Raw genomic sequence first — 16,930 nt, forward strand, 5'->3', positions numbered from 1 at the left:
TTGTAGAACTTACTCATCGAGAATATCAGTTAACGCCGGGCGTCTCAACAGAGCGGCTGTGTGATACGAGTGCTGTTAAATAATGTAGTTCCGGACAGAAGCTGTGAGCGCACGTGTATGCTACGATTCAGTTAGTTTATATAATTATATATATATATATATATATATATATATATATATATATATATATATGGATATATATATATATATATATATATATATATATATATATATATATATATATATATATATATATATGGATACTTAAATACATCTAAGTTTGCATACACATATGCATATATACAAGTGCAAAACCATGGATAATAATAACATCACGTAACATGCATTGTTATACATGAATATTATAATTTACGATCACAATTTTTTCTCAAGTGTCAATTTTTTGTTTTTTTTTTTTAGCAATGAGGGCTTAAGTTCTTATAACTTTAAGTGAAATGCATGAAATTTTTCTATCATTGAATTCTCAAACTGAATTTAGAGTTGTGTTTAGGTGTAATAATAAAAGAATCAAATTTCTTAACTATGTTTTCGCAAAAGTTATTATGTGTAACTATCGGCAAGATTTGTTGTGATACTGAACATTTTAATGACAAGATACTGTGTTCATTGTGTGGTTTTCAAAGCCATACAATAAGAATAAATTTAACAATGGAATTTACAAGCACCCGCTATTACTTAACAACAATATTCATGTTATTTTATATGTGTTTCCAGACATCACGAATAGCATCAGCTTCATATACCACAGGTAGGATCAGTTAACTGCTTTACGCAATCAATCTCCTATATAACTGATGACGTTATTTTTAGAAAATTTTTAAACGCAAAAAAAGAGGTATTTCTTAGAATCAAAATAATATTGTTTCTATCATATACTGTCAACCATTAATATTATTGAATTAGAATTGACACATGTCTTAGTGCAATCTGACAAAATAAGATTCAAAATAAATTCGAAAAAATCGAGTCAAAGGGAAAAAAGGGATTTATGGAAGATATCTGGAATTTAAAAGATTTTTAAATTCCCACTATAAAAATAAAAGATATTCGAAAATCGAGTTCCTATGAGATCTTCATGTTTTAAAGCCTTAAAAAAATCTTCTGAATATTCCTACGGTGACGGCAGTACGTTTGTGCGTGTGTAGGTTTGTGTAGGTGCGTATGTGTGCAGGTATACAACTCTCATAACTCTTAAATAACTTTACACTGATTTGAATGAGATCGCGCTCTTTTGGACAGGATCAACGATGCTGACTTGGTACAACGGAACTTGGCTTTGAACCAATTTCGCGCCATAGATTCTGAAAAATTCCAAAGAAACAGGAAACAAAATTAGGAAAACGGTTGATCCTGAAAGCCATCACTTCAACTTCTCGCCAATTCCATGCCTAAACGCTTGAAATTTTAGTTTTGACGTTTTTGAGCTTTTCAAGGTTAAGGAACAATTTTTGTGTATTTTAAGGTCTCTAAGCTTCAACAAATAACTTTTGTATGCTTTTAAGCTTTTCGAGCTCAAGAGTCTGATAGTTTGACAAAGCACTATTTTTTAATTTTTCAAACCGCAACGACTTTTGAATGAATAAACCGTTATTATGCGTTTGGCGGTAATCAACGCAGTTTTTTAAGCCTCGTAAAGAATTTATATGTGTATCCTTATCGAACTAGAAATTTCGAAGTAATTCTGAAAAGAACACTTTTTTCGGTATTCTCTCGTAAACGATAACTTACAAACAAATTAAGGGATGTTGGCCGGACTGGCAACGATCAACGTGGTTTGTTGATATTAAAAGCTGAATGGTTTAAAATCGATCTGTAGAGCCGTCTAAAAGTTATCCCAAAAAAATCACATTTAAAAAAAAATTGTCTTGTCGTTTTTTGAGAATTCTCAAAATCTACCGGTCCGAGTTGTATTCAAAATCTAAATTTAGTCAACCCTTATCGAATAGGACTAACCACGATTAAATCGTTCGAGCCGTTTAACGATTACGTGAGGTTTATATGCACACACACACACACACACACACACACACACACACACACACACACACACACACACACACACACACCACTGCGGGAATAGTCCGTAGAGCTTCCCAGGGCTTCGAAATTTCGAGATCCGATGAAAACTCGATTTTCGAAAAAAGGGGTAAAACCAACAACCTCTCGATTTTTGAAAATTTTCAATTTTCTTAGTGTGGAGTTAAAAAGTTCGGAAAATCATATTTTTTCAACATCATTTTTGTTCTATTTTAATGATCAATTCCATCACCTTTCCAGTCATTAAGATTAAAGGATGACGTCGAAAGCCACGTAAAAAATGAAAATTGAATTATTCATTTATGAGTATTGTTGGAGAAAAATTTCGAAACTTTCTTTTCAAATCACTTGGAACTATCTTATTCGGACGTTTTTGACGTAACATAATAACTAATAGCATTCAAGAAACTGCATCGACCGCCGCCAATCCCGTCAAGATCAATCAATTAATTAATGAAATATTTCTTTTATCACAGTTTTAAGAAAGTTTTTAACTTTCCGCTAAAAAATTTAAAATTTTCAAAAATCGAGATGTTATTGTTTACGCTCAGTTTTTCGAAAATCGAGTTTTCATCAGATCTCGACGTTTTGAAGTCCTAGAAACCTTCCCTGGCTATATCCGCAATGTTATCTGTCTGTCTGTATCTACAGTACAACCTAGTTACAAGTTATATTTCTTTCTCTCTTTTACTCACATGGAAAATTTCATATATAGATATAACTGCCGTGACAGTGAGTAGATCATTTAACTTAAACGTAACAGTAGTATGGGGCATAATTGGGGAGACACAACAAACCCCCACTCCTCGGCCACTGGCGCCAGATCTTTTCCTCACTCCTCAGCGTTGGGTTCCCCTGAGTGTTGGTGCCGGGTGTCTGGGCCTTTTGATTGACAGTTGTGAATTGACTTGTGGAAAATGTTTTTCTCGAATGTTTACAGAAGTGTTGTCATGGCAGGGGGTAATTAAGATGGTAAGGATAGGCGTATGTTTTTTATGTTTAAAGATGTAGGTCATAAATTAGTCATGGAATGGGAAAAAGATGTAGGATTGCATGATTTTCTATTTATTTTTGAAGATGTGGTTTATTTTTAAAATGAAAACAAGTAAAATATTTCGTTTTTGTTTTTTATTTACCATTTTTCTTCATTCTCTCAGTCATACTTATAAAATTATTTTCTGTAGTACTATTAGTAATACAACTATTAAAAAATATGTTGAATAATACGATTTATTTCTCGTAGTACAGATAATAATAAAACTAGTAAAAATATAAGTAATACTAATAATATGGATATGCAATTTAGTAAGAATTTTTTTCTGTTTTCCATATTTATGATAATATTAGTCAGCGATGTCTTTTCCCTCAGTTGCACTGTAGTATAGGGTGTAGCATGCTGATAACTGGTTATCAATTTCGTAGATTATTCGTTGTGCTAGATCCTCATGATGGTACAGTAACTCCCAAAAGAATGAAAAACCGAGGTCCCCAAGATTTTATTTGAATGATGGTGCTCGTACGGAGTATTTATATAAATCGAGAAAATGTTTTTCAAAATACTTCAAAATGGTTACTAAATTTGGTGTTTCTCTAACGTTTGGTAGCAGATTTTTTAAAATATAGTTTGATATATTTTCTCCTACGGAGCTTATGTAGTCCAGAACAGGAAGTTGTTCAAGATGATCCATCCAATGATTTACACTTATGGTGATACATTTTAATGTATTTACTGATTGACCAAGTAGGAAAATGAGAGAGTCTTGGTGACTCAGTTATGCATCGTTCTTGTTTAAATTCAGAAAAGTCAATTCTTAGATCTTCGCACTGAATGGAGCAGAACTTTCGATAAAAGTTCCTGTTTACTTCTTCATGAAAATAGTTTGAAAATGTATCACATGAAGAATACAATTTTTTCCATTCATTTAAATTCAGTTGGATTAGGCTTCGTGGATGAGTAGATATTATTTGAACTACAGGATAAAAATTATTTTCACTGTATTTTAAGCCGCAGCGCACTTGCTTGGTTTGAGACTTATTTAATGTTAATACTTTTGATAAATATACAAACGGGCTGCTTGCCATTTTCAATACTTGCTTTAGAAGGTACAAGATGAAACTGGTTACTAATTGTATCAAAATAAACCTAATAACTTTAAAAAGGGAGGGGGTATGTACCTATTATTTATAGCATTTTAACGAGGAGAGGGGATATTTCAAGCCAATCATTATACAGTTTATGTTTATATAATGACAGAGAGGGGGGAATGCTATGATCCTCGGGAAAATTTTGAATTTTGTATAAGCTTCTAGTTATATTCTTGTAGTTATCTAAAAATGTCTTTCCAAGGTTATAATTTAAAGCCATTACGCTGTAAAACCATAAAAGATGAGCTAACTGAGCGTAGACGCCGGATAATCACGCGGAAGATAAAAATAAATACAACAGTTCCCTGCAAGTTTTCCATTTGGAAAATACATGTTCAAAAATCATTGAGTGAGAAAAATCAGTGTAAGTTATGTAAATCAGATAAGCCTGGAGTACACAAAAATTGGCAGTTTTCAGCTTTAATAAATGACGAAACGAGTTATTTTGAAAAATCTATTAAAATTCCACAATTATGTGTACCAGCAGGACTGGAAGCAAGCTATTATCGACAGGCATCTTGAAAAGTGAAACAAGACCCCCCATCACTCCATAGTTTAGCATGTGCTTTTATCTTAACCCACTGTGAGAAATTACCAAAAACCATAGATTTGAAATATCTTACTTTTCTGATGCAGTTCAACCACACTACAAAAATTGTTGAGATGAAAAACTCTCCTTCCCTAGACTTTGGAATAGTTGAACATCCAATGGCAGTAAAGGATGTATGGAAAGATAATTTCTGGGGGGCAGGAATTCATTATTTTCCATATTATCCTTCTACACTATACCATGGTAAGGGAAAAATACCATATGATGAGCAAAACTAAGATGGAGAGGGGATGCTTACGAAATTTTTACTGTTTTTGGGAAAGGACCTCATTCTCAATCTTCCTCTTTAAGTATAAAGTCCTTTTGAGTTTTGTGTTCTATTATAAAAAAAACATGGAAAATAGCTGGGAAGACGTTAGTGACAAGTTTTTTTTAAACGCATATGATGCGTTTGTTTGTGAATCAAACAATAATATTGATAATGATAGTTTTGACTGTGGAGTGAGCGATAGCCAAATTATGGTTGGCACGGATGACTGGACACACAGAGTCCTCGAGTGCCTCTTAGCTACATCCACCCAAATAATTCCGGGCGAGACGTCCTTCACTTCAGCTCTCACGTTAGCCGAAGAATTCATCAGAGAAGATGCAGTTGACACTCAATCCACAAATTTAAAGGATTATTTAAAGGAGACAGCCGCAAACATTTTCTCAACAATCAATAACAATTATTCGGCGGAACAGAATATCAATATCGCCCCATTTTACATGGTATATGGTCATCAAGGTAATTATCAAAATTTTGTTGACAATTGGAATATTTTTGAATTTGTAATAAACTTTTTTTATTTTTCAGGACAAAGTGGCTTGCATGATTTCATCGTAGAAAAGTCTACAGAGTTGATCTATGGTCTTTTAGAGGCCTTTTTTTCTTAAAGGAGTCGGTATGTATAATATTTTATGCTGTTTTCCTATTAGACTATGTATATTTATTTATGTTGTATTTCTATAATTTCAAATTTGTGTGTATCCCAAGAAACTGACGACTTGGAAGCAGAAGAACCGGAGGAGGAGACTTCAGTTATCACACCAGTTCCTGTGATTACGCTGGAAGAAGAGAGCACTGCAGTTACTGCAGCTATTCCAGTGGTCACTCTGGGGGACGATGCATCGAATGATATTTTTGACTTGTCATCTGAGGCTGATCAATTGGAAAAAGAACCATCTTCATTATCACAGGAGATAAATTGGACAGTTCAGGATCTCATTAAATCTCGCTCTCTCCCCAAAAAAAGACCATTACCCTCTATAGTGAATAATGAACCTTGTAAAAAGAAAATCCTACTCTTCGGTAAAAATATGTAGCAATAATAATAATAATAATAATAATAATAATAAGAGTGTTTTATAAGTATGAAAAAAAAATAATGGTGTAAAAATGATAAATAAAGAAAAAAAAATGAACATAACTGTTTTTTTTTTTTTTTTTACGTAATAGTAATTATAACTTAATTCCGATTAAAAATAATTTATAATCTAGCATGATAAGGGTCTACTTAGGTAAATAATAACAATTAAAAATTTTTTTGAATTTGTAATAAACTAATTTTCACAATTATGATATAAATGTCACATTTTTATGTTACAAAATATATATTTTATTATTTAGAAACACTTGATTGCGAATATAGACGTCCTCCTCCTGATAAATTTATAAACGGTTTTTTAAATTTATTTTTCATATCTTTCTTTTTCAATATTTTTTTAAACATTTTTATTAATGATCGGTCGTTTCGTTTTGTATCCTTCTCAAACAAATTAAGAAAGGATGATAAGGATTTGTTATTACTAAGCCAATGAAGAACAACAATACAAAATTGACCACAATAATTGGAGTTAATATCCTGTAATTGTTGCTGGTTCCACTTGTATCCTCCTCTACAATTTCTTCCAAGGCGCTGAGTAAATCGAGAGTCACTGGGGGGTCGTCCGAAACTGTCGAAATAGATTCCGTGTCCATGTTTATTGACAAAGAATGCGACCCAGTGGGTTCCCGGTTTGGTATGATCATCGGTGTTGGCAAGAATTGCACAGGGTCTAGGCCAGATGCAGGGGATTTTGTCTGATGGATAGACTCCTCCAACGCTTGTATCAGTATACGGTAAAAGTTTTACTAATTGAAGAGTGTCCATAAAATTGTCTGTACAGCGAGGTATCATCACACTGAATACTGATTCATCTTCTTAAAACTTTTAGTTATATACTTTTAGTCAAAATTACTAGTAATAATTTTGTCTAATAATCGAGGAAGCGGATGATCAGCCATCACTAATCCAAATATTGCTATCATTATTGTAACATGGGGAATTTCATTCCCCTTGTTTAATTTTGATTAATTTTAATTTGTTTAATTTGGAAAATTTCGTTGTTGTTGTTGATTCGCCGCGACCGTGTCGCCCTCGCCGGATACTGAAACAGTATTCAGAAGTCCGCAGCTCGAGAGCGCGACAATTTGAATTTAGATTTAAGATTTAATTGTAAGTTAATTTTAAGTCTAAACTGTCCCTGACGCATGCCACGAGCTCGAGAAGATCATCGAGAGCATCGTCGAGCATCGTCACTGCCGCCATCTTTGGGCCCGAGACCGTCAATAGAGTAACGAAGAACGGGACAAAGAGAAGAAGAAGAAGCGGACCATTAGTTTGAAAAAAGGGGCTTCGGGATACTGCCTTGGTCGGAATCGCACGCGTTTTGGAGCCTAGCTCAAAACACTTATTCGCTTATTGTATCGCTGATTTGTTTGTTAATTTATACGCCGAGTATTCACGCTGTTTATTGCTAATTGATTGTTTGATTGAATTTCGAATTGTTCGTTAAATTTGAAACTGTTGTGTAAACTGTGGACGCAATTATTTGTGGAAGAATTGTTATAATCGCTGACCACGTGCTGGTCATAATTAAATTTATTCGACGCGATCTGACCAAGCCTTCGCCGAGGCACGACACGACCCGATACGACGACTGTTCGACTACCTGGACCTGGACCACCAGCCCTCGACGAGGATACCAGGGTAAGTGGCTTGCGTCAGGATAGATAACTCGTGGGACACGAGTATTGTTGATTGTGTTTGTAACTGAGAAGTTCAGTTGGTGAGTTGCTCGGTGAACAACCAGCACTACCCCGTAGACGACGTCCCACGAGGTACCTAGAGTACCGTTTTCCCTGTAAAATAGTGCAGTGTGAAAGTTTTGTTATTGAGTTTTATATTCCGTTTCGTTCTCGAGCTCGCGTTGCTATACTCGTATCGCTTGAGCGTCGCATTCTTAAGCGGATTATCGCTTCTTCTGTTTCGTTGTTGAAGATAGAATTGTTTGAGCCGATTGTAAAGTGTTTAATCGATGAGTCATGTCGCCGAGACATGTTTAGTTAGTTGGAATTAACGAAATATTATTTTAGAAATAATAATTCTGCTGAGCGATTATTTTAAGTACGTTTTGGTTGTTATTGATACGAATATTATTTTGATGTTGTCTACGAGTAATACGTTGATTTTGTTATTGATTATTATTTGAATTGTTAACTGATTGTTATTTGGATATTAAGTAAATATTTGATTTGATTATTATTTGAACATCATGTCAGTTGTTCACTGGATTATTATTTTTAGTATTATTTAAATAATTAACGCGATTATTATTTGAATATTATTTGAATATTACTTGATTATTATTTGAAAGGGTTTGAATTACTAACTTGATTAGTAATTGAGTATTAGTTGAATATTTCACTGGATTATTGTTGAATAGTATATGAATTATTGATTTGATGGCTAAATTGAGTGTTATTTGACTTATTCACCCGATTATTATTTTGATTGGTTTACGTTTAGTATTTTGATTTTGTTTTACGATTACTATCCGAATTGATCACGATTGTTATGTTTTTATGGCGACTTATTTTGAACTGATTATTTCGCCGAACCGATACTAATTTTCTTTTAATAAATTTTTATTTGTTTCGGAATTTCTTTGTCATTTCTTTCTTTAGTAACCCGCCGCCCTGAGTAAAGCTAGTTTACCATTACGTTGTACCTGATTTAGGTTGTCGTGGATTGGAACATCCTGAATTGTTCCTGGCGCCCAATAACCGACCACGACGAACAAATACGCCAATTATCTTGGACCTGTTGGCCCATCGACGTATCCCGAGCCAATCGGCCATTAGAAATTTTGTAATGGCCGATATTTCTAATGGCCGATTGGCTCGGGATAATCGCGTTAATTATTTAAATAATACTAAAAATAATAATCCAGTGAACAACTGACATGATGTTCAAATAATAATCAAATCAAATATTTACTTAATATCCAAATAACAATCAGTTAACAATTCAAATAATAATCAATAATAAAATCAACGTATTACTCGTAGACAACATCAAAATAATATTCGTATCAATAACAACCAAAACGTACTTAAAATAATCGCTCAGCAGAATTATTATTTCTAAAATAATATTTCGTTAATTCCAACTAACTAAACATGTCTCGGCGACATGACTCATCGATTAAACAATTCACAATCGGCTCAAACAATTCTATCTTCAACAACGAAACAGAAGAAGCGATAATCCGCTTAAGAATGCGACGCTCAAGCGATACGAGTATAGCAACGCGAGCTCGAGAACGAAACGGAATATAAAACTCAATAACAAAACTTTCACACTGCACTATTTTACAGGGAAAACGGTACTCTAGGTACCTCGTGGGACGTCGTCTACGGGTTAGTGCTGGTTGTTCACCGAGCAACTCACCAACTGAACTTCTCAGTTACAAACACAATCAACAATACTCGTGTCCCACGAGTTATCTATCCTGACGCAAGCCACTTACCCTGGTATCCTCGTCGAGGGCTGGTGGTCCAGGTCCAGGTAGTCGAACAGTCGTCGTATCGGGTCGTGTCGTGCCTCGGCGAAGGCTTGGTCAGATCGCGTCGAATAAATTTAATTATGACCAGCACGTGGTCAGCGATTATAACAATTCTTCCACAAATAATTGCGTCCACAGTTTACACAACAGTTTCAAATTTAACGAACAATTCGAAATTCAATCAAACAATCAATTAGCAATAAACAGCGTGAATACTCGGCGTATAAATTAACAAACAAATCAGCGATACAATAAGCGAATAAGTGTTTTGAGCTAGGCTCCAAAACGCGTGCGATTCCGACCAAGGCAGTATCCCGAAGCCCCTTTTTTCAAACTAATGGTCCGCTTCTTCTTCTTCTCTTTGTCCCGTTCTTCGTTACTCTATTGACGGTCTCGGGCCCAAAGATGGCGGCAGTGACGATGCTCGACGATGCTCTCGATGATCTTCTCGAGCTCGTGGCATGCGTCAGGGACAGTTTAGACTTAAAATTAACTTACAATTAAATCTTAAATCTAAATTCAAATTGTCGCGCTCTCGAGCTGCGGACTTCTGAATACTGTTTCAGTATCCGGCGAGGGCGACACGGTCGCGGCGAATCAACAACAACAACGAAATTTTCCAAATTAAACAAATTAAAATTAATCAAAATTAAACAAGGGGAATGAAATTCCCCATGTTACATTATATAAAAATATACACTATTTCTCTTTAATTATAATCTACTATAACCTGGCGTCATAAATCAATTTCCAAAATGTTATTAAACTCTAAGTATGTAATGCAGTTTACATTAACTTCAAGAGCTTTACTAAAACGTACTTCTAGTCTGAGACTTCCGTTCTTAACTAAATTCCAATGAGAAGCCAAATTTGCGGATAGATCTGGTGTTAAATCAAAAGCATAAAGAGTGCCTCCATATTGATAATCTAAGCATGTGATCCATGACCCCGTATTTCCGAAGTGTACACCCGATCCACTAAATAAGGTGTTATATGCTTCTACCTCAGAGTAATTATCTTTACCAAATTCCGGCTGTAGTGCCCTACCCAACACTTGTTGGCCATCGATGTATAAACAAAGATAGTTTAATGAAAAAGTTTGAAAATTGAAAGGATTATGTGTTTTGGAACCGTTGTATGCTCTATTGTCTATAAAACCAACTATTATTCTTTTAGGTAATTGGCCCAATACCACATTATCAATAGTATTTCCAAGTATTCCTTTGGATAAAACAAACGATTTTACTTCAACTCTAGTAAGCGGATACTTTGCAGTTGTTTGACCCAATGTTCTTGCATGAGCTATTAAAATACTCGGGTTAATTTTCACTCTTCTCGTTATTAACGTAGCCTCCAAAATCTTGACAATGTAGTTATTTTCACTTCCATTCATAAGACAAAATGTGTTTTTTGATCGAACTAAACGAATTCTCATTTCTACTCCGTTAAGTAAAAATTTATCTTGATTAAAAACATCACAATGTAAATGACCCATCATTTCAAACTCTTTTCCATTCGTTGTGAATGTCATTCTATCTTTTAGATCCTTATTTTTATCCTTTTCTACACTATCAAATTCCCCTAATGTATCCATACTCCACAATGCCATTTTAAGATGAGTAGTTTTTGCATCGACTCCATAATTTAAACATTATTCAATATAAGCTCTATAAGCGTAGGCATTATTAGGTGGTGAAATGATTTTTTGATTGAAAAAGACATCTACTTGATTAAACATTGAATGTAAAAAATTATTTATTGGACCCACAACATCATTTTCAGCAACTGTACCATCACTTTGTACAATTTTTGCTTTAATTTTTATCATAGTATGTGATAAGTCAATGTATTCTTCACCGTGTCCAGGTATAACAAATTCTATCGAAGTATCGTCCGATAAAGATGCCATAGGGTTGTAATATGTCCATTGCGATTGTTCAATACTTGTTTGCGTTGGAGGTAGTGTGAATAAATCTAGTTCAGATTTTGCACACTCCTCTGAGTGAGAATGTAAAAATGACATTTTGTATTAATTAAATATATCATAAACGTCACGCTTCTTAGATTTTTTCACTTTACGTTTATTTTGTTTTGAAGTTTTCCTCTTTTTGGTAGCCTTTTTTTTCTTACTACTACGCTTCCGCACTCTTCCGCGATTATGTACTTTGTGAGTTAATCTACGTATTCGCTGGCTTTTATACCCCGACCCACGCATCATCTCATCCAATTTTTCTGATGCCTTTCTTTTAAGTTGCATCCCTGTTTCTGTAAGTCTGTGTTCCAATGATTGTTTGAAAGGTACTTGACCCGTTGCAATATCACTTAATACATTCACCCCTGTATGAACAGCCTCTTTTCCTATTGCACGTGCTGCTTTTCCAAGAAAAGGTACTACTCTACGAAAGAGTCCTCCCTGAAAAGCACCTATTCCATGACCATGTTGATAAGAGCCGACATAAACTTTACCAAATCTATTATATTTTTCTTTATAACCTCCACCCGCCTGATTATTATAGTATTCAATGTAATGAGACATTTTTTAATCAATTCTCTTAAAGTGAAGTGTCACGTTCAAAGGCCCGTACTCAAATGGCATAGGATCACCATTATTATTTCTTATATCTATTTCAATTGTTCTAAAAGAATTCGATATAATGGGTATATAATTAGGAGAGCCGTAATTATTGGTGATAGTCATTCCGTATGAATATAAACTTGTTTCTAAAGTTACTGCTCGTAATAACGACGAATTTATGTCTCCAGTTACATATGGAGCACAAATATCGCAATAAATGAAAAATCTATCGGGTATCCCTCTTGTCAAGCTGAAGGGTCTTTCACTTACATTTATATATTCATAACTATCACTGCCTTTTGTACCTAAAAGAAAGTGTGTTTGATTGGTTCTATCGTCATAGCGGTTAAAACCTAAAATATCTAAAAGTTGAAGATAACAGAAGACGATGACTGGTATCTTTACATTTCGGAGGTTGACAGATTCTTTTTACAGTGGTAAATCCTGAATCATTTATTTTAAAGTGAAAATGTTCTGCAGTATCAGGGAAGTTATTCAAAGCGGACATGAATTTCCTGTGGTCTGTATAATGTCCTCTGGGTAAGTAAAAATCTGAATATATATCAGGAACTCCATAGCCGGCAGGGCCAGCGCTAACTAAATACACCCCTCCTTCTTTTTTTGACTGAATGTGAAAAAAACTTACAGGGAACTGTATTTCTTTTAGTCCTACTACCCATTGCCCTTCCAATTTAATGTGACCTGGTAGCATTGTTGTGTAATGAGCTGCCGTGTTGTCCGGAAAATAATTCATACTACTATCACTTGGTAAAACCATAAGAAACTCTGTTTTATTCATTCAGTTATTGTTGATGCAAGAACCCAAAAATTGAATTTGTCTGGATATCCCTGCCACTTTACAAAATATTGTTTATTTTTTCCTTTTCCTTTGGTTTTAATGATTTTTTCAATCAGAAATTCTTCTTTTTCAAGATCCTTAATCACTCGCACTATTTCTTGTTCATAGAAAAAACCATCAATTTCTTCACCATTTAAATCTTTTAATTCATAAGTAGGAATATTTTGGCGTAGTTTACTTTTTGTAACTTGAAAAATTTCTTCAGTATAACCAGCCTCATAATCTTTCTCGAACATAGACTTATATTTACTGATCCGTACATAATCATTCACCTTATATTTAAAGAGTTTTTTTCGAGGTCTTATCACTGGATATCGTTTTTGAATATTACGAAACACCTCCCCAGCGTTATCTAAATTTACTGATGCAGGCTCCATCCTTATCGAGCTATGTTTTGAATGATTATAAGCCTCAACTAATTGTTGTAAAATATCAATGTATTTATGAGTTTTCCGATGACTAAAATACCGCCACATTCGTTCTTTCAAAGTTCTGTTAACACGTTCTACTACACTTGCTTTTACATCGGGGTTTCGTGCAGTTCTATAGTATATGTCTTTTGATTTTAAGTATTCTTGCACAGTACCTGCTACAAATTCCTTTCCTTTATCTGTTTGGATCATGAAAGGTTTACGTCCATTACTTCGGTCAAAAATATTTTTAAATCCTTGCATCACAGACTTGGCAGATTTATCTAATAAGGGTTCAACCCATACATATTTACTTAATACATCTATTACAACAAGGAGAAATGAGACACCATCATTATAAGTTTTTAAAGATTTTATTTCTACAAGATCAGCCTCCCATACATCATCTATATTTGAAACAGTATAATGTAACCTTGGAAATTTACGCCGTGTAGGTCTATGTCTAGTGTAAGTATCCTGAGCAGCTAACCATTCATTTATTTTTTCTTCGGGTATATTTTTTTTGAATTTTCCCACTAAATTACGTGCTCCGGAGTATGATACAGGATTAGACGGATTGTAATACTCTTTTTTAAGAGTTTCTTCTACAGTCGTAGCCATTTGAATGAATTTTTATATATCTGTTTTTTATTACCACCACTCTGTAAAGTACTATTTGTAAGAGATTGAAAACTTTGTGAGTTTTCCGATGAAACATTACTTTTATTTGTACGTTTAGGTGTAGATGTATTGAGAGGTAGTCTTTTTATATTTACTACATCTTTATTCCAGAAACTACTATTTCCTACAAACTCTCGAGGAGTATTTATTTCTTGTAAATACGCAGCAAAAAAGTTTCTACCAGTAGCTTTTACTGATTTTCGATGACGTACAGCATCGTTTATGAGATCAACTATATTACCACCAGGTATTTTACGCCCATCCAAAGTAACACTTCCTTTATTGTCCCAGTTTAATCTCCTGTCACCATCTACAGACTCAATATGTCGTAGAATATTTTTAGCCAATGCTTGATATGATTTCGGAACACCAGCTATTATGTCTGAAGTTTGATATGATCTATTATGCTGAGTATTATCTGTTACCACTGAGGTATTAAATCCTGATTATTATTAATGTTAGAGAAATCTGTAAGATCAGGAACAACTTCACTATTGTCAACTTCTTTTTTTTCTGACACTGGAATGTTATTGTGTTCTCTATTTTTAAAAAATAGATAACGTCTTAATACTTCAGAGTATTGTTTTAATTTATCACAATCATTAATATCTAATGAATTCGTGTTTAAAGTTTTAGTCAATTCAGCATCCAAACGAGCTTGTATATCACCAGGGGTTTGAGATGTGGGTAAAAAGTGATTAGTGACGTTATTTAAATCTTGGCTGAAATATTTGACTCCAGATTTTAATTTATCAATATCTGCATACGGAATAAGTACCATCTTTTTCACATGTTCCATATTTATTAGATTAGGTTAGACACTAGAGCACCGAGTAAGGGACCCAAAAGCATAGGTAAAAATGCTCCTACTTTTTGATTGATTAGTTTCTTCTTTGTTGAAATATTATTTTTTTTGCTACTCAGTTTTCGTAAAGTAGCTTTGTGTTTAGCTAGTAACTTTTTTTCAGATTCTTTTAAAGGAATATTACCGTGCAAAACATTCAAACAACACTCGCATATAACTTGAATTAAATCCTTTTTCGCGTGACGAAGTATGGCACGACGCTGAGCTAGTGACGCATACAGAAGAGCTTGAAGTAGAGCTATATTTTTACGACCAATTGATTTATAAGCAGAATTACTGCTTGACGACCTTTCTCCCTCCATTACATACGCACAACTGATACATTATTTTGCGAGTTATTTCCTTTTATATCATTACATTTTTTCGGAATATAAACATAATGATATTGATCTGGTGGAAATATACATGTTCTGTACCTACAATTTTCGGGTGTAGATTGCTTAAGATCTAAAAGTAGGTAACCATGTGGTTTGGATGTCGCATCAAAATATGCCTCTTGTAAAAACTTTGGGTTCTCCGGATATACCTGCCGTGCTAAGTGAAAAATTTGGGCTCTATTCAGAGGATTCTTGAAAACTACAATATAATTCGTGTTCAAAGAGATATCCCGCTGACCTTTTCCTTGGTGAAACAAATTTTGGGACAAAAACATAACGCTTTTTTATGATGATTTAAGTTTTTATGATGACTACCCTTGGTAAATAAATCAACTATAGAACCGCTTGACGACTCTCTCATCAAATCGTCAACCACAACCAGTTTTGGTAAATTATCCTCAAAATCTCCAGACCGAGGTAAACCCTCTCGAAATTCAACAAATGTAGTATCATAATCATTGTATCCTTGTTGCCACTCTGCATAATAAAATATTATTTTACTCAATTCGGTATCGCAAATTTCCTTTAATTCTTTTAAAAACCGCTTTACGAAAAAAGTTTTCCCACACCCTGTGGGTCCACATATAATCGAAGTGAATGGGTGTTTCCAGCGTGGATCCATTTTTACAACTGAAGTAATAATGGAAGGAACAGAAATATTTATAAGAAAACAAGTTTAATTAAAAATATAAAATCCAATATTTATTTTTTTAGTTTATTGAAACATTTTAATATATAAAAAATTTTTTTTTTCGAAAAATTTACAAAATATTTTTCTTATTGCTAAAAAATTCACAAAGATTTTTTTTTATTTTCTAAAAAATTTACAAAATTTTTTTTTTATTTTCTAAAAAATTTACAAAATATTTTTCTTATTGCTAAAAAATTTACAAAATTTTCTAAAAAATTTACAAAATATTTTTCTTATTTCTAAAAAATTTTTTCTTATTCCTAAAATTATACAAAAATTTTTCTTAGCGTATTAAACAATGACGAGGCAAAATAGAGGACAATATGGCACAGTTAAAAGGACCGAAAATCGGTAAGGTAGATATGGCCAGTGGGGATAGTTAATAATAAACAAGAACTCGGGCAGAATAACCTAGGACTTTATATTTTTCTTTATATTTTTATTCTTTTTTCGCTCGTTTGTATCCATAAGGAAAGCTATCAGCTACCCCCACTCTACGCCTTTTAGGACCTGTAGCTCTGATAATTTTCGTTTCCTTTTTCGTTAAGACCTGGTGGTATTGATCTCGCCGGATACATTTGTATTGAACATGAAAAGGATCAATGTTATCAACCACGAGAGAACGTACGGTATTATAATTAATCAATTCCGATGATTCAACATTTAATTTTACTCCTTTAAGTTTACAACACTCTGCAGTAGAACCGTCTGGGTTTTTAACCACATATGTATAAAATTTTGGACCTCCAGATACAAATGACGAAATATAACTACCCTCCCCGTAGCTTTC

At 33.7% G+C, this 16,930-nt stretch overlaps 2 protein-coding genes across 2 annotated transcripts in view; both read left to right on the forward strand.

The window, feature by feature from the left end:
- The first annotated feature begins 48 nt into the window (after positions 1-48).
- The window catches only part of LOC141526507 (uncharacterized), a 1,028,588-nt gene continuing 1,011,706 nt past the window's right edge, over positions 49-16,930 (forward strand). The window contains exons 1-2 of the mRNA XM_074241542.1: positions 49-130; positions 421-769. Coding sequence (XP_074097643.1) covers positions 544-769 — 226 coding nt within the window. The 5' untranslated portion in view covers positions 49-130; positions 421-543. The remainder of the gene's footprint in view (positions 131-420; positions 770-16,930) is intronic.
- LOC141526541 (uncharacterized) lies at positions 5,147-6,105 on the forward strand. The gene is made up of 3 exons (XM_074241575.1): positions 5,147-5,540; positions 5,610-5,697; positions 5,790-6,105. Exons 1-2 carry the CDS (start codon positions 5,147-5,149, stop codon positions 5,687-5,689), a joined length of 474 nt encoding a protein of 157 aa, XP_074097676.1. The 3' UTR covers positions 5,690-5,697; positions 5,790-6,105.

This window comes from Cotesia typhae, unplaced genomic scaffold, assembly GCF_013202065.1.
Source record: "Cotesia typhae breed Kobodo isofemale line unplaced genomic scaffold, CoteBio_Ctyphae contig_34, whole genome shotgun sequence".
Taxonomy (NCBI): Eukaryota; Metazoa; Arthropoda; class Insecta; order Hymenoptera; family Braconidae; genus Cotesia; species Cotesia typhae.